The sequence below is a fragment of the Crocuta crocuta genome, unplaced genomic scaffold, assembly GCF_008692635.1.
Source record: "Crocuta crocuta isolate KB4526 unplaced genomic scaffold, BGI_CrCroc_1.0 scaffold128, whole genome shotgun sequence".
NCBI lineage: Eukaryota > Metazoa > Chordata > Mammalia > Carnivora > Hyaenidae > Crocuta > Crocuta crocuta.
The window spans coordinates 5,071,451-5,095,799 of record NW_027532232.1 but is presented as its reverse complement, the minus strand read 5'-3'; the positions used below and the strand labels follow the sequence as shown (position 1 = coordinate 5,095,799).

Genomic DNA, 24,349 nt, shown 5'->3' with positions numbered 1-24,349 from the left:
AAAAAAAAAAAAAAAAAAAAAAAGGCAGGGGGGGGTTGAGCAGGGGCTCCTAGCTGGAAATCTCCTATCCTTCCCCCACCCCATCCCCACAACAACCTTCAAGAGCTCGGGGCATCCGAAAAGAGCTGGGCTGGCATCCTGAAAAAAGAAAATCAGGTTCAAGGAGCAGACTCCCGAGGAAAGCATGCCCCCTCCCCCCGCTCCTGGACAGAATTCTACTTTTACACATAAAGAATGCAACCAGACGACTCCTGGCCAGGCTGATGGCCTGAAAACAAAGGGCACATGAAGACCCCTGCCCGCTAGACCCCAAAGCCCAGACAGAAGACCACGGGCCGCACAGGTTGCTCTTCAGAAGTCTCCCTTAGAGGGAATTCTGAAAGGAAATGCACCTTTATGGCCACAGGGGGGCCCCATTCAAAGGCTCCGTCCAACCGACCGCCTGGGTTTGCCTCTTAAGGAGTTTTCCCATTTATTTATTTAATTTCTGTCTCCTTTTTTGTTTAAAGATTCTATTCTTATTACGACGAGATCAAAATATAAATCAAAAAAAAATGTTAGAAAATGTGCAAAAACGGCCTGCGCGGTCTCACTGCTAAGAGAAAACCCGCTTAGACTGTGTTGACATACACGCTTCCAAACTCCTGCGTGTGTTTTTTCTTTTACACAAAACTGAGATCATTCTGGACAGACTTCCCCTCTTAAAATACCGCGAACATCTTCCCACACCCAGCGCTTCACCAAAATGATCATAAATATGGTATTGTGTTCATTCCATTTGGAAATATTTGTTATAAATAATAAGCACATAGCAAAGTTCGGAGGGGCTCCCTACCGGGATTTACCCAACTATTTTCCTATTGTTGGAAGCATTTATTCCGTTTCAGACCAAGACAGACGTGAGTTACAGCTGCCCAAATAAATACATAAAAAGCCCAAAATGGTCTGACAAGACCTAAAGCAGCAGAGGCGACGTGGCGGGCGCCCTGTGGGAGAAGGCGCGGGTGTCCTGGGGCTCCAGGGGAGAGCGGCCCTGTCGCCCGGTCACCCGGCGCCGCTGGTGCCTGGAGCCAGAGTCTCCTTTCAGCAAGCGAGTCCCTCCGGGGGCGTGGGGTGCAGGTCCGGCTCGGGGTTCAGGCGGTGACTCAACGCGCGCCCGGCCGCAGGCCAGTGGGTCTGGGGGTTCTGGAGANCGCCCCCCACCCCGCGTCTCCTTTCTCTCCCCTCCGCTCTGCCTCGGCGCTCCCTACCCCCCAGCTCCCCCCAGCGGCCTGGTGGCACCTGGGAGGCGTCCGAAGCGGCTTGGATTCCGCGCACACCGAGTGCCCGGCTCCATCGAGGTCGGGGCGGAAGACAGCTGCTCCCTCTTGTAGAAGCAGGCGGGCACCAGCCCTGTTAAGCATGATTTTGTCCTCACAACAAACCTGTGGGGTAGGTGCTCGTTCTGTCATATACAAAAGAAAACCCCGAGGCCTGGAGAAGTTAACTTGCCCGGGATCGCACGGCTAGAAAGTGTGTGAGAAGACACAGCGGCTCCGAATTCGGGGCCGCGTTGTGTTTCGGGGGAAGCAGACAGGTTACACTGGTGTTGAGGATGCAAAAGAGAAAGAGGTGAGTGGTTCTTGCGCTGAGGTGGAAAGGGGCTGCGGGAGCNTGTTCAAGGACTGGAAAGCAGCCCCTGCACCAGAAGACGGTTTGACGGTTTGGGTAGGGAGGCAGTGGGAGAGAAGGGGCTGCAGGAAGGGGCTGGAAGGGGCTTTAATGCCTGGACTTCATCATCTGGGTGGGAAGTCCTTGAAGGACGTGGACTTCTCTTACCATCCGCTCCCCTCAAGCGTAGACTTTCCGCTTCCCTGTCAGGGGTCTGAGGACAGCCACCCTGGAGCAAGGAGCCGGGCCTGGCCTCAATCAGTCACCACCTCCCACTAAACAGCGTGGAGCCCTGATACGGGGCTCCCTGCCCCATTAAAATGGTAAGAAAACCGTGCCTTACTGTTCGTAAAGCAGCTTATGCCGATGCCCTTTGCCTGCCACGCAAAGATCGCGATAATGGCACGTAGATGCTGAGTAGGATTTCAGGAGCTGCCGAGCCAGGTGATGAAGTGATGCTCCTGGAGCAAACTCGGGGGCTGGGGCCAGACGGCAGGGATTGATCGGAAAGGACACGTGGACAAGGAGAGGGATGATGGCTGTCGAGGAAGGTGGCCCAAGGGGCCAGCCCGGTTCTGTCCCTGTAGCCTGGAGGCAGACCACCTACCTCTTGAGAGCTGGACTCCCACCCACATGCAGTCTCCCTCCAGTGGCTCTCCGCCTCTCCGTCTCCTCCGCGACCTTTGAGGCCCAGGGGAAGCCCTTCCTTCTTCAGGTCAGAGGTCATCTGCTTGGGCCTCCAAACAACCACAGAAGCATTGAGGACTAGTTTCCAGAATGTTGTGAGGAACCACGCATCCTCAGGCACCGCCAGAAGGAGGCACAAATATCTGGACCTCCTCCCTGACCAACGAGCCCCGCCTACGGATGTGGGTCGATCAAGTGGTGCAGCCCATCCCCAAAGCAAAAGGAGCCCTTTCCTCGGGGTCCCCGGCTGTCAGTCAGGTCATTCAAGCTGCCATGCGAACTCTCCGGCAACAGGGAGGTCACTGTTTGGGAGAAGCCTTGTGACGATTATTGTACGTATAAAAATCTAACCTTAGGATGCATTTTACCTTCCTCCCCAGTCTGTCAGGTGCGTCTCTAATTCTGGGTCGGCTACAAAAATGTCTGGGACTCATTCTCCCTTTGGGAGGGGGTGGGAACTATGAGAAACAAAATCAGACTCTCAGGGGACCCAGGGGACCTGTGTCGATTTTGTCCCGTCCTGTGTCAAAAAGTCTAACTCTTGGCTGGTAGAGATTTGCAGTGATGGTAGTTGAGGAGCAGTTGGGAAGGGGACAAAATCGGATTGCACTGGAGGGAGCGGAATTAGCTGTTTGATTTTTGTGTTTATTAAAGAGAGACACGAGGGGCGCCTGGGCGGCTCGGTCCGTTAAGCGTCCAACATAGGCTCAAGTCATGATCTCAAGTCACGATCTCATGGTTCGTGGGTTCGAGCCCCGCATCGGGCTCTGTACTGACAGCTCGGAGCCTGGGATCTGCCGTGAACTCTGTTTCCCCCCTCTCTGTCCCTCCCACACTTGCACTCTCTCTCAAAAATAAACAAACATTAAAAAAATTTTTTCAAAAGAGAGACACAAGCTGCTTTAAAAAAAAAAAAAAAAAAGCAGTTGAGCAATGCTTATGTTTGTGCCGGTTCAGTGAACCAGCTGTTTTTTTGTTTTTTTGTTTTTTGTTTTTTTTTTTTTGCTAGGTCATCATCAGTAGACAGTTCCTGTGCGATTATGGTGGGAAGTGCTGGCTGGGCTCTAGTAAATCTGCAGTTTACTATTTACCCACCGAAACGCCCCAGCAGTGCTAAGTCACTGTTTTTTGAGCAGAATTGCACTGAGCGCTTTCCGCGGGCCGGGCACTGTGCTGTGGGAGATGCGGTACTGCCTGCAGAGAGCTCACGCAGGCTGATGCAGGAGATCACTGGGCAGGGCTGTGAATGCCATGATCAGGGTCTGCGGGGCGTGCTCCAGAGGCCGGAGGGAAGGCACCAGCCCGGACAGCCATGGTGTCTGAGTTCCCCAGGGGAGCAGATCGCCAGGCTGAGATCTGCCATGTGGTACAGGGTGNATGAATGATGGTGGGCTTCTCTTTGTTTCTGAAAGATTTCCCCGTGGACAATGGCGGCCACAATTCAGGCCATGGAGAGGAAGATCGAGTCCCAGGCTGCCCGCCTGCTTTCCCTCGAGGGGCGGACCGGGATGGCCGAGAAGAAGCTGGCCGACTGCGAGAAGACGGCCGTGGAGTTCGGCAACCAGCTGGAGGGCAAGTGGGCCGTGCTGGGGACGCTGCTGCAGGAGTACGGGCTGCTGCAGAGGAGGCTGGGGAACATGGAGAACCTGCTGAGAAACAGAAACTTCTGGATCCTGCGGCTGCCGCCGGGCAGCAAGGGGGAGGCCCCCAAGGTATCCCTCGGGCACCTGCGGGTGGGACCGCCCGACGGGTGTGCCTGTAAGTGTGTGGGTGAGCGCACGTGATGCTTGTGGTTCCAGGTGCCCCTGACCTTTGGTGACGTGGCCGTGTGTTTCTCTGAGCAGGAGTGGGGCAAGCTGGACGAGTGGCAGAAGGAGCTGTACAAGCACGTGATGAGGGGCAACTACGAGACGCTGGTGTCCCTGGGTAAGGCGCCATACTCAGTTTTCCATTAACTATGATTTGGGGTGTCCCCAAACCTCTCTCCCCGTGCTGGTGGCTTTCGTCAAAGGGTGTGTACCTCACTAGAAGCCTTGACCCTGCCGGGCATTACCTCCTCTTACCGAAGAGGAGCACCGGGTGATGGAGTGGAAAGCTTCCTCCAGCTGGTGAAGTTCACGGGTGGCTGGACAGAGCTGGGTGGTGGCACAGAGCGCGGACGTCTCTGTCCTGCCGACAGAGTGTAAAACTTCAAACTGCCTTCAGGTCCAGGAAGGAATTGATCCACTTTCTTTCAGCCTTCACTTCCTGGGATGTGTGACCTTGATGGTGACACTGCCCCGGTTTAGTGGGTCGTACGGGCAAACCACGCTTCCCCTCTGCTCCCACGGAGCCCGCGCTTCTTCCCTCTGGGGGTGGTTTCTGTGTGACCCCAGACCTGAAGGCAAGAAGGCTCGCTCAGTGCGGATGGGAATGGGCACAGGTGTGATGTTAGATTTCGGTTTGAAGGGAGGCGCCCGGGTGGCTCAGTCAGTTGAGTGTCCGACTTCAACTCAGGTCACGATCTCACGGTCATGGGTTCGAGCCCCTGCGTCAGGCTCTGTGCTGACAGCTCAGCGCCTGGAGCCTGTTTCAGATCCTGTGTCTCCCTCTCTCTCTCCCCCTCCCCGACTCACGCTCTTGTCTCTCTCTCTCTCTCTCAAAAAGTGAATAAACATTAAAAAATAAATAAATTAAGATTTCCGTTTGAAGAAATGCACTGCTTCCTAATGGGCAAACTCTACCAGAGTTTCTTCACTTGGGTGGTGACGTGTGGGGCCAAATGATTGATGTTTGTGGGGCTAACCTGGCCTTGACCCACCAATGCCAGGAGCACCTCACCCCCAGCCCCCAGTCGTGACAATCAAAAATGTCTCCAGAGGCGCCTGGGTGGCTCAGCTGGTTAAGTGTCCGACTTCGGCTCAGGTCATGGTCTCATAGTTCGTGAGTTCAAGCCCCACATCAGGCTCTGTGCTGACAGCTCAGAGCCTCGAGCCTGCTTCAGATTCTGTCTCCCTGTCTTTCTGCCCCTCCCCCACTCATGCTTTGTCTGTCTCTCTCTCTACTTCAAAAATACACACACACACACACACACACACACACACACACACACAGTCTCCAGACTGCCAGATATCCCCTAGGAAACAAAATTGCCCATAGTTAAGAACCAGTACTCTTTGCTCATCTAGAAATTTCGTTTCTTGGCCATTCTTGGATTCGCAGGCTGCCTGTCCCCAGCTCTGAACGGAACCACATGGCAAGAGCTAACCTTTCTGTCTTTCCTCAGACTACGCCATCTCCAAGCCTGAGGTCCTCTCCCAGACCGAACAGGGGAAGGAGCCGTGCAGCTGGCGTCGCACCACCCCCAAAGTTCCAGATGTTCCTGTGGACCCGAGTCCAGGTGAGGGGCTGAGAGAAGGCCAGGGTGACTGGCCAGTCAGGTGGGAACAGCAAAGTAGAGGGCCAGGGAGGGCCTGACCTTCTTTCCCAGAAGAGTCAAGGAGAAACCTCCAACTCAAATGTGTTAAATCTAAGTTTTTTAATAGTTGAATTATAGCCTACGGCCTGTTGAACGAACACTCCAGGAACACTTCCCAGCGGGGAGACAGGCAGGAAATGTAGCTTTTCAGAAAAGAGTTGGAGCCAGTGCACGGAATTAGGGGAAGAGGGAAGAGGAAGGTGGGAGTGTGTTGAAGACAAAATTTAATTCTTGCTCAGTTTTATGAAAAGCCAGCCTTTCCCGCCTCCAAGAGCAAATCCCATCAGCTGGCCGCGTGTTTCAACGTGATTAGAACCACAGATTTAATTAAGGTGAATCTGGACACCCGCTGCCACTGTCTCAGATTTTCCTGGAGCCAGTCCGCACCTTTGAAAGTTAAAGAAAGGATAGGTGGATGCGCGAGAAAAGCCTGATCACTGGCGTGCCGCCCTGGACAGGTCGGGGGACGTGCCAGCCCCTCACCGACCGGGAGAGCCCACTGCGCAGGCTCGAGCCTGCTTTCCCCGCAGAACCTCCTGGCCCGTCCCCCCTGCCCTGGGGTCTCCTGTCGTCCGCACACCTACGTCACTAAAAAGTCTTACCGTGCTTAATCTGTGATGAATGACCTGTGTCTTCCCTGTCTGCTGCTTCAGCCGGAGCAGCCTGGGTGCAGGGGCCACCACCCCGTCAGTGCTCAGGAAAGCAGTCACCAGCTTAGCTCCCCAGACGGACCCCCAGATGGCCCCCGAGACCTTGCTGGGTGCCCAGGGCAGAGCTGGAAGTGGAGCATGATGGGGCCAAGTGCCGTGTGGATGGAGAAGAGGGATCTGACACGGGGCCTGGCTTCCTGGGGGTGGGGGGGAGGGCATTTTGGGTCTGGTTCATTTTCCTTATATGCAGAGGCCTCTCTGGTTCCCGCCCTTCATTCATGAGAGCGAAGAGGGGCCCAGAAATACCGGGGCCACCGGCAAGATCCCCAGCACGCCCTCCCCTCCAACACCCGCTCCGTGCTCTGCCCCAAGCTCGTCAGCAGGAACCCCATGATCCCGTATTCAGACCCCCACTCGCCCCTCACCCCCTCTGGGCTGTGCATCCCCTTGTCAGACCTCCTCTCCACTTCAGTTCCTAAATTCTCCTGCCTCGCTTCGAGGGGACTCCATCCCCAGCAGGACCTCAGATCTGCAAGCTCTTCCCCGAGCATCCCCACCCATTCGTGCTGAGGCGCCCTGGTTCTTCCCCTGCATTCGCTGCAGCCCACCCCTTCCCCCACGGCCCTCTCAGCCCCCACCTGGAAGGCACCAGTGTCCCTGCACCTCCATGTTGCCTCTGTGCTGGTCTCCCCTCCTCCCTGCAGACCCCCACCCTTCAATCCGACACCTCCCGTCTTCCACAGCCCTCATCTCCGCTCCTGCCATCATTGTTAGCAATNCGCCCTGAGCCGGGTGCCCTCGGCTCCCCCTGTCCTTGCAGATCGCTCTTCCCGGTGCCCTGACCCCAGCATCTGGCCCTTTCACTGCCCAGCTTGTCCCCTGTTCCCTCTTTGCCCAGTGCAGGCTCGGGTCCACTGGCGTCGCCACCCCCGCACCCCTCTTAATAACGTGGCCACCTGGCAGGACCCTAATCCTGGTTCAGTCTGTCTGCCTGCTGTGCACCTGTTCCCACGCAGCTGACACAGCTGGAGAAAACGCTGAAGCTCTCGCTTCCTCACCCGCAGCCCTGGGGACCCCGGCACTGCTCCGGGTCGCACGGTGCCTCCTTGATCCACTCAGTTGCCCAGAGGCTGGCAAGCTGGGGCCCACAGGCCGGATCACTCACTATCTGTTTTTGTGGCCCATGGACTAGAAAGATTTTCACATTGAAAAAAAAAAACAGTTTGATTGAAATAAAAAGAAACAGAACTCACGGCCCTCCCACCCCAGCTGCCTGTCTGCTTGTACGTGGGCCCCGTTCTCTGTGTTCGCGCGGTGGCCACCCCTCCCGCCAAAGCCCCGCCTCCCTTATCCTTCCCACCGGCATCTGCCCCTGCCATCGAGTGCCCGGTTTGGACCGCTCTTGACCCCACAGCCCTGCCACCCCATTTCTGCCCCCCTCGGGCCACCCCACCATCATCGCCCTCCAGTGCCTGCCTTCTCCCATTCCTCTTCCCACTCGCGGAGCCCTTCCATCAACACGCCTGGCAAAGCCAGCGGGGACCCTCGTGGCGTTCAAGGTCTGGTCTTACCGGACCCATCGGTGACACCTGCCACCATCGATCACTCGCTTCCCGGGTTCACTTCTTTGACGGGAAACCCAGTTTCTTCCTGCCTTACTCAACACCTTTCCTGCGCTATTTCCTGGTGTTCTTTCGGACCTTTAAGGGCTGGGGGGGCCTCCCACCTCCCTCCACGCCACCGCTGTGCATCCTGGCAGTGGCTCTGAGAGCTCCGCGTGCCACCTGCGTGCCTCTTCTCTGGCCCCCCCCTCAGTCTGCACACCCCCTGAGCTCCGGCTCCTCCGTGTCTCCCTGTCCCCTGCCACAGTAGACAGCTGTCCACGCTGCAGGTGCAGGCCAGGCCCCAGGAGTCAGCCCGACGCTTTCTTACAGCCATATCCATCGGGACTTCCTAATAGCCAGCACGCCCTTCAGGCCGTGCACACTGCCGTCCCGCCTCACCTCTACCCTGCCACCCAGGCTCACCGTCTCCCATGGGTGCCTCCCAACCAGCATACCCGCCGCTGCCCTATTCCCCCAGAGCAACGCCTACTGTCTTTTGTTCAGAACCCCTTCCTGGCTTCCCACTGACTCAGAGACTCGGGCTTATTCCTCTGTGTCCCGCTCCCTCTGTTCCAGCCACGCTGTCCTCCTTGCTGTTCCCGGTTCCCCCAACACTGCAGGCCACTCCAGGCTCCGAGCCTCTGCGCTTGCCAGGGACGCCCTCCACATCCTTTCCCGGGCTCCACCCTTTACCTTCTTCAGGGCTCTGCTTATCTAAAATCGGGGCCCTTTCCCCGCCCGGCATCTCCAGTCTCCTCCTGCGTTGGTGTTTTCCGCAGCAGATGGTATCATCTATTATGTATATTTCTAGGTTGTTATATAGAGTTCGTATTTACAGGATCGATACAGCTACAGATACTACATGTGTTTCACAGAGAGAGAGATTGTGGATCTCATGTTTGCAGACTTGTGTATGGCCGGTAAATTTCAAGAGGATAAGAACTCGCATGGTTTTTTGTTCATCTGATCATTACAGGCACTAGAACACTGCCTGGCAGAGAGGAGTCCCACCATTACTTGTTGAGTGTCTGTGGTGCTACAGAATTTAAAATATTTGCGTGTTAAAAATCTGTGTGTTAAATCCCTTGTTAGATTTCCTGGACTCACTCCTCCCCATGGTAACCACTTGTCCTGAAGTTGGTGCTTATCCTTTTCATCACGTTTTATTTTTTTAATTTAATTTAAAGCCAACCTAGTTAACATGTAGGGTAGTAACNTCTGTCTCCCTCTGTTTTTATATTATTTTTGCTTCCCTTATGGTCATCTGTTTTGTATCCTAAATTCCACATAGGAGTGAAGTCATATGATCTCTGTCTTTCTCTGACTGACTTATTCCGCTTACCGTAATACATTCTAGTTCCATCCGTGTTGCTGCAAATGGCAAGATTTCATTCTTTTTGATCGCCAAGTAATACTCCATTGTATATATATACTGCCTCTTCTGTATCCATTCATCAGCCGATGGACATTTAGGCTCTTTCCATACTTGGGCTGTTGTCGATAGTGCTGCTGTAAACATTGGGGTGCATGTGCCCCTTCGAATCAGCATTTTTGTATCCTCCAGATAAATACCTAGTAGTGCAATTGCTGGGTCGTAGGGTAGTTCTATTTTTAACTTTCTGAGGAGCCTCCACACCGCCTTCCAGAGTGGCCGCACCAGTTTGCATTCCCACCAGTAGTTTCTCTTTCTCTGCATCCTTGCCGGCATCTGTCGTGTCCTGAGTTGTTACTGTTAGCCATGCTGACAGGTATGAGGTCGTGTCTCATTGTGGGTTTGATTTGTAGTTCCCTGATGATGAGTGATGTTGAGCATTTTTTCATGAGTCTGTTGGCCATCTGGATGTCTCCTTTGGAAAAGTGTGTATTTGTGTCTTTTGCCCATCCACCCCCATTTTATTTTTTTATTTTTTATTTTTTTATTTTTTTAAATGTTTTATTTATTTCTAGCAGAGAGAGAGAGACACACACAGCGTGAGCAGGGGAGGGTCAGAGAGAGAGGGAGATACAGACTCTGAAACAGGCTCCAGGCTCTGAGCTGGCAGTCAGCACAGAGCCCGATGCGGGGCTCGAACCCACGAACCGCGAGATCATGACCCAAGCGAAAGTCGGACGCTCAACCGACTAAGCCACCCGGGCGCCCCCATCCACCCCCATTTTAAAACTTTCATTTAAAACCATTATGTGTAGGGGCGCCTGGGTGGCTCAGTTGGTGAAGCGGCCGACTTCGGCTCAGGTCATGATCTCGTGGTTCGTGGGTTCGAGCCCCGCGTCGGGCTCTGTGCTGACAGCTCGGAGCCTGGTGCCTGCTTCAGATTCTGTCTCCCTCTCTCTGCCCCTCCCTGCTCATGCTCTTTGTCTCTGTCTCTAAAAAATAAATAAATGCTAAGAAAAGTTTTTTCAATAAATAAAACTATTATGTATATATGTAGCCATAAACAGTATACAATATGGTTTTGTGGGTTCTGAAAAATTGTATCAATGTCATTATATTTATCACTCAGTGTTCTGTATTTCAGGTTTATCTCTGTTGATGCACATAGATCAAGTTCGTTCATTTTAACAGATGCTTACTATCTCAAAAGCTACTGCATTACAATTTAGTATCCATTGGTCTATTGATTTGCACTTCCGCTGTTTGTGATCTTTCCCTCTCACGAGCGGTGCGGCGGTGGGCAGTTTTACGCCTGTCTCTCTGTGTCCAGGCACCGCAGCCTCTCTGGGGAATAGACCCGAAGAGGAACCCCTGCGTCGCCAGGCGCGCTCGTCTGCTCCTCTGCCATTGCCATGGTTACACCAGCGTGTACCGCTCCCTTCAGCATTTCCGAGTACCTGTTTTCGTACAGCTTTACCTGCTTTCCACATTAGATTCTTGCCAATCTGATGGAGGTTGAAATGAATGGCACCATATGCATTTGAATTTCCCCAGCTCTTCGGGAAGTGTAGCCTCCTTTTCATGTTTATTTGGTTTCTTGGGTCTTTTTTGTTTTTCTGCTGTTGTTTTCCACTCTCTTTATCGATTCAAGACTTCTTTATATAGGCTCTGGATACTAACCCCTTGTCTGTTATTTGCGTGACAAAACATCTTTTCCCGGTCAGGTCGGTCAGTAGTCAGTCCGTCTACGTTAGGACTTTTAATTTTGTAGTGCTTGTATGGAAGTCTTAATTTGGGGTAGAATCAGACTTCCCCATTTTTTCCTTTATGATCTGCTTTCTCTATCTTAAGATAGCCTCCCCTACCTCATTCCAGGTCAGAAGGACATTCTCCTCTATCTTCTTACAAAACTTTCAGAGTTTTGCTTTTCACATTTAAGTGTTTTTCAAGAATTAATATTTGTAAAAATAAATAAATAATCAAAAATAAATAAAAAATAAAAAGAATTAATGTTTGTTTAAAAAAAAAAGAATATTTGTGTAGGCTGCAAGGGAGAATTAAAAATGTTTTTCTCCACAGGGCCATCCGATTTCCCCGCAAAGTTTGCTGTGTTTTCTTTCTTTGCTCCAATGATTTGTCATGCCGGTTTGGTCATGAACCAATCCCTACCTGCACGGTTTCTGGGCTCTTTATCCTGGTTTTGTGGTCTTTGTCTTCCTGCCAATACTCAACTGTTTTAGCTTCACAAGAAGCCCTCGAACCCAGAAGACTAACCCTTTCCTCCTTCCTCTTCAGAACTCTCCTTGGCTTTTGTTCTTCTTGGGCCTCTCTTCTCCCCCATATGAATTTCAGACTGTTTATGTCAAGTTTGCAGAAAATCCGGCCGCCATTTTGATTGGAAATACATTTACCGTATCATTTCATTTCTGGAGACTTACCCTCATTCCCATATGAGCCCCTCTACCCATAAGAAGACTCATTTGACGAAGCCTTCTGCGTGGACCTGAAGAAGGCTTCAGTTTTCTCTGATGATTTGCATCTATTGTGAGATGGGGTTTTCACCTTAATGACGTTTTATTTATTTATTTATTTTTTAAATGTTTTATTTATTTCTAGGAGAGAGAGAGAGAGAGAGACAGCGTGAGCAGGGGAGGGTCAGAGAGAGAGGGAGTCACAGACTGAAACAGGCTCCAGGCTCTGAGCTGGCAGTCAGCACAGAGCCCAACGCGGGGCCCGAACCCACGAACCGCGAGATCATGACCTAAGCGAAAGTCGGACGCTTAACCCACTAAGCCACCCAGGCGCCCCACCTTAATGACGTTTTAAATAGTCATCACAGGTTTACAGCTCTGCTATTGACTTTCTTTAGCAAAAGACAACATTTGCTCAACTTTTCTTATTACTTCTAATGATGGGCCGCTTTAGGTTCTCATGGGTTTTTTGTTGTTGTTTTTTTTACGTAGGCAATTGTACCCTCCACAGATAACACAAAAATTATCTCTTCTTTTTAAATGGTTATAACTTTCTTTTTCTCATTCGGCAGTTTGGCTAAGACATTGTCAAGCAGTCCCAGAGATGGCTGGCGTCCTTATCTGTAAGGTGCTTCGAAGGTCTAAGCAGTTAAGGATGGTTTTTGCCAGACACTTTTGATAAGTTTATAGAAGTTTCCTTCCACTTCTGGCTAACGTTACTGTGAGCAAGTATTATGTTATATCAAATGGGTTTTTTTTTTCTTTTTTAATATTGTGTTTTGTTTCTTTAAAACATTGTAACTGCGTATCATACATAACATTAGCAAACACACAGAACAAAATCCATGGGATCCTTGGAGACTAATAGTAAACACTCATATTCTCAATTCCCAGCATCAGAAATTGATCACAACCGGAAACTTCCATCGCCCCATCGTCATTCTCCAATCCCCTCCTCTGCCCTTCCTTTTACAGTAAACAGAAAATTCCAAAATAGATCTAATCATTTTCTTTACATTTTTTTATTCCTTACGTGTATATTCCTAAATAACATGGTGAACCTTTTTTGAATGCAACCACACCATCCATATTCCTCTCTAAGTTGAACTTGGTATAGCTCATACCATCTATAGCCTTTCACTTGACCTTGTTTCTGCGTCATCCCTGTTGATGTGGGACAGCTGCAGTCCACTCCTTCTCACCACTTTATGGTTTTCTCTTTTGTGACTATGACCCAGTGCATTCCTTCCTTCTGGCGGGCGTTTGTCTTGTCTCTAACTCTTTTGCTTTTAGGACCAATGCTGTTGTGAACATTGTTATGCGCAGGTAAAAATTCCTCTAGGTGGAGACCCAGGAGTGGAACTTACGGGTCATAGGAAAGAGGAAAGATGCACGTTTGACTTTTCCAGGAAACGTCTGAGTGCTCTCCAGAGTGGCGCTGCCACCAGGCACCCGCCCGCGGTGCCCAGATGTCCGCGACACCTCCGCCTCGCCAGCCCCGGAAATGCCTGCGTCCTCATTTCTGCCCATCTGGTGGGAGTGAGCTGGTTTAAGTCGTATTTTAAAATGCATTTTCCTAATTAATGAGCTTGCACATCCCATCCTCTGTTCATAGGCCACTTATCTTTCCTCTTCTGGGAAATGCCTGTTTATTATGTCTTTCGTCCATTTTTCTTGTAAGTTGTTTTCCCTTATCGATTGGTAAGAGTTCCTTTCACGTTCTGAATATGAATCTTCTTGTCAGGTATGGGAATTGCCGACATCCTCCCTGGCCACGGTGTATTTTAAAGAACAGATGCTTTTGATTTGAATGTACTTGGATTTACTAGTTTTTGCCTTTATGGTTTGTCCTTTTTTATGCCATAAATAAGTAAGAAATCTTCTCTACCTCAAGGTTGTGATTCCCCCTCTCACATTTTCTTCTAAAGGTTCTGCCTTCCGCATCCAGGCACTGAGTCTGTCCAGGATGGATTTCCGTGGGAGGCGGGAGCCGGGATCCTCCACACCAGTGCTTCTGGTCTTTTCCTTTGCACTTTGCAGTCAGCTTCCTAATTGCCTTCTAATAAGCTCTGTGAAAAATCCAGTTGGGATTGCGGTTGGAGTTGCGTTCAGTCTGTTATTCCCATTGGAGAGAATGGACCCCTTTGCTGTTATTTGTGAATTCCTGAAGCCATTTAGCTCATCTGTACCCTCTCATTGAAGTTTTATAATTTTCCCCCCAAAAGATCTTGTTTTTGTTGTTGTTAGATATATTACTAGGTTCCTTGTGTTTATTTTTATTCTTATTTTTTATTTTTTCCTTGTTTTTTTTTAAGCTTTATTTATTTTAAGAGAGAGAGAGAAAGAATGAGTTGGGGAGGGGCGGGGGCAGAGAGAGCGAGAGAGATGCAGAGCCCAATGCAGGGCTTGAACCCACGAACTGTTAGATCATGACCTGAGCTGAAATCAAGAGTCAGACTCTTAACTGACTGAGCTACCCAGGTGCTCCCTTCATTGTATTTTTTTTTTTTAACATTCATTTATTTTTGAGAGACAGAGAGAGACAGTGTGAGCAGGGGAGGGGCAGAGAGAGAGAGAGGGAGACACAGAATCCAAAGCCGGCTCCAGGCTCCAAGCTGTCAGCACAGAGCCTGACGCAGGGCTCAAACTCCCGAACCACGAGATCCTGACCTGAGCTGAAGTCAGACACTTAACTGACTGACCCACCCAGGCGCCCCTATTTTTTTTAAATCACTATTATCAGTGGTGCTTTTTTTTGACATGCTTTTGCTGACTGTCGCTGACGTATACTGGGGAGTGGGAGCGCGCCTCTGCCAGCACTTTATCTCATGGAGCAGGGGCTCAGTGATGTGACATCCCTCTCTCCCCCCAGGCACCCCCTCCAGGGGGCCCACCAGGGACATATCTGTCACTGGAGAGTTTGGGAGTAGGGTTGGACAATTACAGCCACTGCCCGTCCATCCTCCTCCCCTGGGGCCACGCACGGGGGACAGGCGCTCTCTGCTGCTCTCCTGGGACAGTTCCTTCACAGGTCAGGTGGGGGACTTCCTGTCCTAGAACCTAGGAACCCCTCTTCTGCACCGATTGACCTCCACTATCGTTACGTAATAAAAATAACTTAGCCCCACCTGCCTTCCTCTTTTGTTTTATTTCTCTGTGAAGATCCATGATGGGGAAGAAAAATGGTCGTTGATAGGCTCCCTTAAAACGCTTCTTTCAAAGTGTGCAGAAATACAGTTGTATTTCATTTACTGATATTTCCATCTAGGAACCTTGCTCAAATTCTCACTAATGCTAATAACATTGTCTGATGATTCTCAGACCTTCTGAAAAGATAATCCTATCATCTATGAGTAATAAGAATGTTTTTGTTTCCTTTCAACTCTTTACAGTTTCTTTTTCTCTTGTTTTGTTGTGCTGGCTGAAAACTTGCAGAAAGCCCTTAAATAAAAGTGATGATAGCAGGTATCCTTGCTTCAGGATTTTAAAGAGAATGCTTGTAGGGGCACGTGGGGGGGCTCAGTTGGTTGAGTGTCGCGCTTCGGCTCAGGTCATGATCTCACAGTTTGTGGGTTTGAGCCCCACATCAGGCTCTTTGCTGATAGCTAGCTCAGAGCCTGGAGCCTGTCTTCAGATTCTGTGTCTCCCTCTCTTTCTGTCCCTCTCCTGCTCGTGCTGTCTCTCTCTCTCAAAAATAAATAAAACATACAAAAAAATTAAAAAATAAATAAATAGAGAATGCTTGTTAACTTTTCACATCGAGTCTAACATTTGTTAAAGGTTTTGTTTATCAGCACCCTTCATGAAGTTAAAGAAGTTTCCTGTATTTTCGATTAACTAGATATTTCTAACGGATAGATGCAGAATTTTTATAGAAGGCTGTTTAGGTGTCTGTTGAAATGATTACGTGATATTTTTTTCCTCCTTTAACCTGCTGATATGGCAAATTATGTGTTTTTCTATTGTTGAATCAGTCTTGTCAATTGCTGGATTCTGGATTTAGTATGCTAGTCATTTGTTTAGGGTGTTTTGAATCTTTGTTCATGAGTGAGACTGTCCTATATAATTTTACTTTTTCAGACTGGTTTTGATGTAAGCTATGATGTATTCCCTCTGTTCTTATTTGCTCAGAGAGATTGTGTAAAATTGGAATGATCAGTTCCTTGAGTGTTGAATAGAAAATACCAGTGAGGCCATCTGGGCCTCAAGTTTTCTTTGTTGGGGAGATTTTTGTCTACTGACTTAAGTTCTTTAATAGGTATAGGACTATTCAGGTTTTCTATTGCTTCTTAGTCAGTTTTAGCAAGTTCCAGTTTTTCTAAGGAATTTGTCCGTCTCCCCGGAGTTTTCAAATTACTTGGTATAACATTCATAAAATCATCTTCTAATCTCTGCTGTATTTATAATCATGTTCTTTTTCCATTCTTCTTGTTATCGGTGCTTTCTCTTTTTTCTTAGACGTGATGGTTTCATATTCTCTTCAAAGAACCAGCTTCCGGCGCTCTGTATTGATCTTTGTTTTCTCCTTTATTAATTCATACTCTTGTATGATTTCCTGTCTTCTACTTTTTATTTATTTATTTTTAATGTTTATTTATTTATTTTGAGTGAGAGAGCGTGCGCCAGTTGTGGGGAGGGGGGAGGGAAGAAGGGAGGGAAGGAGAGAGAGAGAAAATGAATCCCAGTCAAGCTCCACACTGTCAGCACAGAGCCAAAATCAAGAGGCAGACACTTAACTGACTGAGCCACCCAGGCGCCCCAGCTATTTTTAAATTTTAGTACGTATGGGGAGTTTGGAGGTATCTGTTATTGATTTCTAACTTAATGTGGTTGTTAGAAAATCAGTCTTTAAAAGAATAGTATTTTAAAATTGACTCAAGTTTGCTTTATGGTCTAGAAAGTGTTCATTTTTCCTTATTGTTCTGTGTGGCTTAAAAAACTTCTGTTTTCCTTGTCTTTAGATTATACTGTGTCCATTTGATCAGGTTTGTTAACAGTGTTATAACGAGTTTCCTATAACCTTGAGTCAGCTAGATTTATGAGTTATAGAAACAGGTGTGTTGAAATACCCCACCGAGAAGTTGAGAGTTATTTCTCCTGGAGTTTTGCTATATTATTTTGAAGCTAAATTACTAGAGTAAACATTTAGAATTATTACTCTTTCTGGCCAATTTTTTTCCAATTCCAATTCCAATAATTCCAATAATTTAGAATTATTTTCTCTTTCTGGCCAATATAACTTTGCACAGGGATCTTTTTTTTCTTTCTATGAATATCTCTCTTCTTAAGCTCTGCTTCATCGGTTACAGTGTAACCACATCGTTTTAAAAGTTTTCTTCATTCTGACTTTTATTCTTTTACACTGCTTCTGCAGCCTTCTGTCATAGGTGTGTCCTTTGCAAACAGCATATAATTAGGTTTCTTGTTCGTTTTTAGTCCGATCAGCTTTACCTTTTAAATGTCTGGCAAGGTGGCACCACACGTGGCTGGTGGTGACTTAAAAAGCACTATAAAGATGAGATACATAAATGTTAAGTATTTTGGATATATTGGCGTAGGAAAAATATATTGTTAAAATTAATTTCATCTGTTTCTTTTTATTTTTTTTTTATGTTTATTTTATTTTTGAGAGAGAGAGAGAAAACATGAGCTGGGGAGGGACAGACAGGGAAAGAGAGGTCGAATCTCAAGCAGGCTCCACACCCCCAGCACAGAGCCCGATGCAGGGCTCAAACTCACAAACCATGAGATCGTGACCTGAGCTGAAATCAAGAGCCGGACGCTTAACCAGCTGAGCCCCCCAGGCGCCCCTGAAAATACTTTCATTCCAGGAGTGCCTGGGTGGCTCGGTCAGTTAAGCGTCTGACTTCAGCCCAGGTCATGATCTCACGGTTGGTGAGTTCGAGCCCCGCGTCGGGCTCTGTGCTGACAGCCAGCTCAGAGCCTGGAACCTGTTTCAGATTCTGTGTCTCCCTCTCTCTCTGTCCCTCCCCTGCTCGCTCTCTCTCTCTCTCTCTCTAAGATAAATAAAACTTCAAAAAAAATTTTAAGAGAATACTCTCATTCCATTCCTCTATTTGAAGGATACGATTCTGGTGGCCAGTGTATTCTGCTAGCCCCTTGAAGATGCCTTGCTGAGAGGCCAGCCCCGGCCATCAGTCTAGCCATTGTCATCTATGGACTGTCTGCCTTCTCCACATGTAGGCCTCCGCGCCCGGGGATGGGCTGTCCTGACCCTCTGTGTCTGGGCATGGACTGCTTTCTCTTGACCCGGCTCTTTAGTCATCGACAGTTTTCAGCAGTATGAGATGCTTCGCAGTGTTCTCTCTGCTTGTTTATTCTGGGATGTTTTCCGATCGCCCTTTCTAATGGAGGATGTCTCTTCATCTCTTCAGCTCTGCCCATCATTTCTTCTTCATCTTCCAGTTAGCTCCACACCCTCTGCTGGGTTGCTTCCGCTCTGTTGTCTCGCCTAGAGAGTGGACGTTTAGATCTGTTCTTATTTTACAACTCTAAGGTCCTATTTTATTCTTTTTCAGAATCAGTTGTGATAGTCTCTCATTTATCAGATGCTCCCCCTTTTGCCAAATCTATCAAGCTTCCTGTTCCATATGTGGTAATTCTGGGAGCCCGACGTCTCTGCTGACCCACACAGCGGCTGCTTTTCTGGTGCAGGTGGTGATTTGTAGTTGTGAGCTCAGTAATGCCTGAGAGCCATGTTTGTGTTTTTGTTTATTTTGAGAGGGAGAGAGAGGGAGCTCACATGCATGGGCACAAGCCAGGGAGAATCAGAAAGCGGGAGAGAGAGACAAAAAAAAAGGGGGGGGTGGAGAGAACCCCAAGCAGATTCCCTCCATCAGCGCAGAGCCCGACAGGGGCCTCGATCTCAGGAACCGTGCAGTCATGACCTGAGCCAAAACCAAGAGTTGGGACGCGTAACCGACCGAGCCGCCAGGCGCCCCTGAAAGCTGTGTTTAAGATGCTGTCGTCCTGAGACTCTCTGTCCACCCCTGCTGGTCCCTGGGGCCACCATGACCTTGGGCCGGGGGCTTTCGGGCCACTCCGCGGTGTGATGCCAGACACCCTTGGGCACTGGCTGTGCCGCGTCAACATCCACGCCGACGCCTAGGACACCGTATCCTTCAGCTGCTGCTTTTTTTCTGCAGTCCTTGGGAGTGAGTTTGGCCACGACTCTTGGGTTGTGTGGCCCCTCTTCTGATTTGTAAGTTTATTTTCACAGGACCTCCTGTGGCCTGAGTTGGGGGAAGAGGGTGTCCCCATGGGCAGGTGTGCATTTGCCCGCCTGGGGGGTGGGCCTCCTGGGCCGCCGGCATTTCTGTGAATTTCTTAGCTTAGGGTCTCTGCGGCGTGCAGGTAGTATGAATTCAGTGTGGACGTGGGGACGTTCCTGTGTCTTGGGGTGGCTGTCCCACCCATGGCTCTAGACAGGTGGTGGCTTCCTTGTAGCACCCTCGGGTGGATGGAGTTTTTATAGTCCCAGCGCCCTGAAGGGACAGGCTCCTGGCTGCATCCACTCTCGCAGCTCAGCTCTGGCTCCGCCACACGGCGACATCAAAGCCCAGCCCCCAAGGCCTGTGTCCCGTTCCAGCAACTCCCTGGGTCACCTGGCCTGTGTTCCAGCCCTTGATTTGACTTTGCGTTTGCTCTTGATTCTTGTATCTGGACCCTTTCTTTTATGCTCACGCATATACCTGTGTGGGGGGTAAGGCTTGGGGTGGGGGGAGATACTCGGGCTTACATCTTATGTGACATTTCTGTGTTGAGAGTGAGGGCAGGACCTCCCCAGAGCAGCTCGGTCCTCCCCAGGGCCCAGAGGCCCAGCCCCGAGGATGCACGGTTGTATCCTCACCCCCTCCCACCCTCCCCTGTGCTCGCTACCGTGTGACCTCACGCTTTGCCCCGAAGGCCCCGCTCACCCTGCTTGCTCTGGCTTCCCACTCCCACCAGGTTTGCTCATAAACCCCGGTGACCGTTTCCTTGCCCGGACGTCCGTCCGCCCCGGGGCCGCGGGGGCCTGATGCTGTGTGTTCATGCACTTTCCCTTTCTCAGGCTCGGGGCCCCCCGTTCCTGCCCCCGACCTCTTAATGCAGATCAAGCAGGAGGGCGAGCTCCAGCTCCAGGAGCAGCAGGCTCTGGGGGTAGAGGCCTGGGCAGCCGGACAGCCAGGTATCGGGGAGGAGCCGTGGGGCCTCAGCCAGCTGGACTCCGGAGCAGGAGACGTTTCTGCAGGTCCCGCCTCTGGTGAGTGGCCGCAGCTAGAGCAGATGCCAGGAACAAGGGCGGGGGGCTGGGGGCAGGGTGTGGGAAAGGCCCTAGAAGCACGTGGGGCTGTGGTCCCCCGGATCGCGAGCATCTGGCCTGACCCACTGCGGAGTTTTCCCCACCCGAAGGGAGGGGGCTGCGCCTAATGGTACCTGGCAGCCCCGGCCCGGCCCCGGGTTTGGTGATGCTCCCGTCTCGGTGCCTTTCTGCCTGACTCGATCGACTGCCCTCCTGCTCGCCTTGCCCTCGCCACGGGGCACTCAGGTGGCCAGCGCCTCACATCACAGAGGCCTGTGACGTCGAGCTTCCCGGTGCCTCAGAAGGGGGCCAAAGAGGGCGCGGGGCAGGTGGGGGTTGTTACACTCCCGCAGAAGCAGCCCGGGTGGGATCTTAGGGTCTCGGCTGCCCTTCCTTCCCCTAACCCACGGGCTCTGATCTGTCCTCACAGCAGGCGTCCACTCCAACTTTGCCACCACGATCCCACCCACTTCCTGGCAGGCGGATCTCCCTCCCCACCACCCGTCTTCAGCTTGCTCAGACGGGACACTGAAGCTCAACACGGCAGCGTCCACGGAAGGTACGGGGTGGCCGGCAGAGGACGGGAAAGGCTCACATGTGCCTGGGAGGCTGCCTCGGCCCCGGGCCCTAGGCCCTGACTCTCAGCCAGCAGGCCTTTACGTGGCCTGTGGTGGTCAACCCTGTATGGCCTGCTCTTTGTCTCCTTCCAGAAGCTTAAACAGCCTTTCTTGAGAATGTACGTGTGTCCAATAGTCCCTTTCTCATATGGTCTTAACCAGTCGACCCTGCTAGGCTGATCCCTTTGGAGGACGTACCTCCTGCCCAGGCTAAGCCAGCCTGGCTCCCTGCTGGCATCGGAAAAAAAACAAACCAAACCAAACCACAACGGCTTGTGAGGCATCAGCATTACCAAAGACAGGCGTCCGAAGGCCAGAACCAAATTTAGGTATTCGTTTTCTATTTACTTCTGTTTTGAAGGCCAGCTCTCTGTTACTTTAATCGTTTCCGCCGTATTTGAGCACCCCCCAAAATGTGCCAAAAGCCTAGGTCCCTGATATAAAACTTCAGGGTGCGAGATTCAAGCGCATCTATTATAAAAATCAAACACATTTTTACTGTTTTGCTAATATTGTTATCATTAGCCAGCTGGCCGCATTGAATGCTTGCTGCCTTCCACATGGCATACTGAACGCTTCCGGAAAGGCTATCAGGTTGAATCCTCATACCGGCCTGTGAAACAGGGTGTTCACACATGAGCTGTTGGCCAGGAATTTGCCTGAAGTCCACAGCTGGCCTGCTGGGGAGGCGCAGTAGGATCTCAGATCCACCTGAACCCAACGCTAGGTTTTTGCCCGTTGGGCAGGCTGCCACCAAAGGTCAGCCTTAGGATGAACTCATTGTCAGCCTTAGTGGCCGGAAGCGAAAATGGACCGGGGTGAGCAAATGCCATGGTCGCTTTTCCCGCGAAGGTCCTCACCCAGGGTCTGGGGTNGTGCCCCGCGCACCTCATCCGCCACCGCATGCTGCACACGGGCGAGCGGCCCTTCCCCTGCACCGAGTGCGAGAAGCGCTTCACCGAGCGCTCCAAGCTCATCGACCACTACCGAACGCACACAGGCGTGCGGCCCTTCACCTGCACGGTGTGCGGCAAGAGCTTCATCCGCAAGGACCACCTGCGCAAGCACCAGCGCAACCACGCGGCGGGGGCCAAGGGCCCGGCCCGCGGCCAGCCCCTCNTGTGATACCCCCTCCCCCCGCCCCGAAGCTGGGAGGTGGGGTGGGGGCGGGGGGGGCGCCCCGGTCCCCGGGCCGCTGCAGGCCGCGCGTGTAAGGAGAGCCCCCCTGGGAGACGTCAGGGCGGTGGTGGGAGCGGAGCCCGGAGAAGCAGGCTTCCCAGCCCGCTGGACTGGTCCCTGGAAGAAGAGAAACTGTCTGACGATCCGGCTTCCACCTCTAAACAAAGTAGAATTCTCTGATTGTGAAACTGAGCAGCATAGAATTTTAAGTAATTTAATTATGAACACTTTTTTTTTTTAAATTCTTGACGAAAACGCTGGAAAAATAGTCGTAGCGCCAGTTTAAACTTCATAGTGTACTTTCGGTTTGCGGAGCGTGTGTTTGTGTGGGCTGTGTCCGTACCGGGTCCGACACTGAGTGTGCGGGGAGTCGGCCGGCCGGGAACACAAGTGAGGAGGGTCCTGGACCTCCCCTGCCCCACGGACTCCTGGGGAGGGGCCAGTGGTGGCGCAGAGGTGACAGCCCCCGCCCCTCCGGCCACCAAGCTGTGCAGGGGGGGATGGGGGAACAGGTATGGACCTGGGGCTCCAAGCTCCTCGCATCGCCCCCCCCCTCAGCGTGGGAACCCCCACCACCCGTCAGCAGGGAGAAGGGCACCCCCGCCATCAGCCGGTCCCATTTCCCAGCTTGTCCCTCCATCTCAAAAGGCCCCTCCCAAAGTGCTGGCCTATTACAGGCCATCTGCGGCCCCTGACGGCAAGGGATCTGCGTGGTGTCCCCTGTTGTGGGACTCAGGGCCTCATAAAGGAGAGTCCCCTGCAAACAGAGTGTTAGGGCTGTGTGGGCAAAACCCCTGACCCTCAGTTACCAGCAGAGCCAGGAGCAAAGCCTGGCCTGCCGAACCCCCATGGGGCCGCTTTCCACTGCGGCCAAATGCCTCTCTTTCCTTTTCGCTGTGTAGTGAGTGTTTCTTCATTGTCAACATGCTTTCCCATCGCATCTCATTTGATTCCTGTGACCTTGTAAGGCACGCGGGACGAGTGTTCTTTCTTGTTAGAGATGAGGAAGTAAACTCCTCCAAGGGCACCCCTCCCAGCCCCAGGCCGGAGCGCAAGGCCACGTGCCAGCCGTCGAGGGAGGCCACAGGTCACAGACAGGCTCATCCTCCCAGAGCGTCGACGGTTTGGGGGAGGGAAGGTGTTCACGCCTGCCCTGCTCAGACTTGTACCACAGCTGGCCGAGCAGAACCGACAGGCGCCAAGGGCCGGCCGAGTGCTGGCCTGGATAGAGTGTGCTCTCAATTCCCCCGGGGACGGCAGCAGGCGGGGGTCAGGTCCGAGAGGCTGCCTGGGAGGCAAGTGCTTGTTCATTCCCCCTCCGACATCTTCGAGGTAGAATTAGAAATGGCCCAGGTTTCTTGATTCTACTGCAGTGCTGTCCCCACCACACAGGTGTCCATTCTGGTTTTGTTGGTGCAGCCACTGGTGCCCTTACCCCCAAACGGGCAACCCGTTCCCCCCCCAGGAACGAGAGACCGTGGCTTCCGTTCAGTCCGCTTCCTCATGCGTACTTTTATTAGGCAATAGACTAGTTAAGAAAATTGTTTCTATGTACTGTATATTTTGTACCTGTTTACACTTCTAATATTGATATAACGGATATTTTGAAAAACAGATGAAGAGGAAACATCCCGTTAAAATAAAACCTAACCAGCACCAAGACGGTTTGGTGGGTTCCGTTCTTAGGCCTGTGTCGCTGGGCACTGATGCCTCTAGACCCCCCTCCCAGGGGAGCCGTGTGGCCAGCTTCCTCAGCACCCTTCTCCTACACGCAGTCACCTCAGACCCAGGCAGGCCACCGCCCCTCTCAGAGCTAGGAGTGGAAGAATCCAGAAAAGTTCGACTCCGTGGAGGGAAAACTGTAACAGTCTGGTCACTGTGCCTCAGAACGGAGTCCTGGTTTGTGTCCGTCGTCTTTATGTAGCGTGACGGGAGGCGCGTGAGGCTGGGTCTGGGAGAATGTCCAAGAAAAGCGGATGCGGGTGTTCTCGGCGCGTGGTGTCTCCGCCGGCCCGCAGTCGCTGAGCCCCTGGTCCGGGAGTGGAGGCCGCCCGACACCGTAGTCCCATCAACCGGAGTCAGCCGCTGTTAATGTTCTAGTCTCGTGTGTTCAGTCTTTTTCACTTTGATCTTTGTCTTTTTAAGAAAATGAAAACGTACAATAAACTCTGCGTAAACTTGCCACGAGGGCCTGGGAGTGGGGCGTGGAGAAAGTGAGCGTGGGTCTCCTCTGGGCTCTTCGGGACGATGGCGGCGCCCTCCTCAGCGGCGGCCCTGCCCTCCCCTCCCCTGCTGGACGTGTCGCCAGTACCTGGAAGTCAGGCAGGGAAGCTTCTGGTGTGTGCAGGGCTCACCGTACC

At 51.5% G+C, this 24,349-nt stretch overlaps 1 protein-coding gene across 5 annotated transcripts; it reads left to right on the top strand.

The window, feature by feature from the left end:
- The first annotated feature begins 1,199 nt into the window (after nt 1-1,199).
- On the top strand, nt 1,200-21,642 carry ZNF746 (zinc finger protein 746). Of its 5 annotated transcripts, none has more exons than XM_077778012.1 (8): nt 1,200-1,611; nt 1,861-1,973; nt 3,750-4,049; nt 4,137-4,263; nt 5,603-5,716; nt 19,963-20,154; nt 20,624-20,752; nt 20,973-21,642. In XM_077778012.1, the coding sequence occupies exons 2-8, from the start codon at nt 1,971-1,973 to the stop codon at nt 21,137-21,139; spliced, it is 1,032 nt and encodes a 343-aa protein (XP_077634138.1). In that variant the 5' UTR covers nt 1,200-1,611; nt 1,861-1,970; the 3' UTR covers nt 21,140-21,642. The 5 variants fall into 5 exon arrangements, with proteins under 5 accessions (XP_077634138.1, XP_077634139.1, XP_077634136.1 ...); XM_077778013.1 differs by having other exon boundaries at nt 1,861-2,669; XM_077778010.1 differs by having other exon boundaries at nt 1,861-3,703.
- The last annotated feature ends 2,707 nt before the right edge of the window (nt 21,643-24,349 follow it).

Bases quoted from the DNA above. Each gene is read 5' to 3' on its own strand.
- ZNF746 (XM_077778010.1), top strand. From the start codon at position 3,650: ATGGTGTCTGAGTTCCCCAGGGGAGCAGATCGCCAGGCTGAGATCTGC. The intron at 5,717-19,962 runs GTGAGGGGCTGA...TCCCTTTCTCAG, and splicing joins TCCTGTGGACCCGAGTCCAG to GCTCGGGGCCCCCCGTTCCT. The intron at 20,155-20,623 runs GTGAGTGGCCGC...CTGTCCTCACAG, and splicing joins TTCTGCAGGTCCCGCCTCTG to CAGGCGTCCACTCCAACTTT.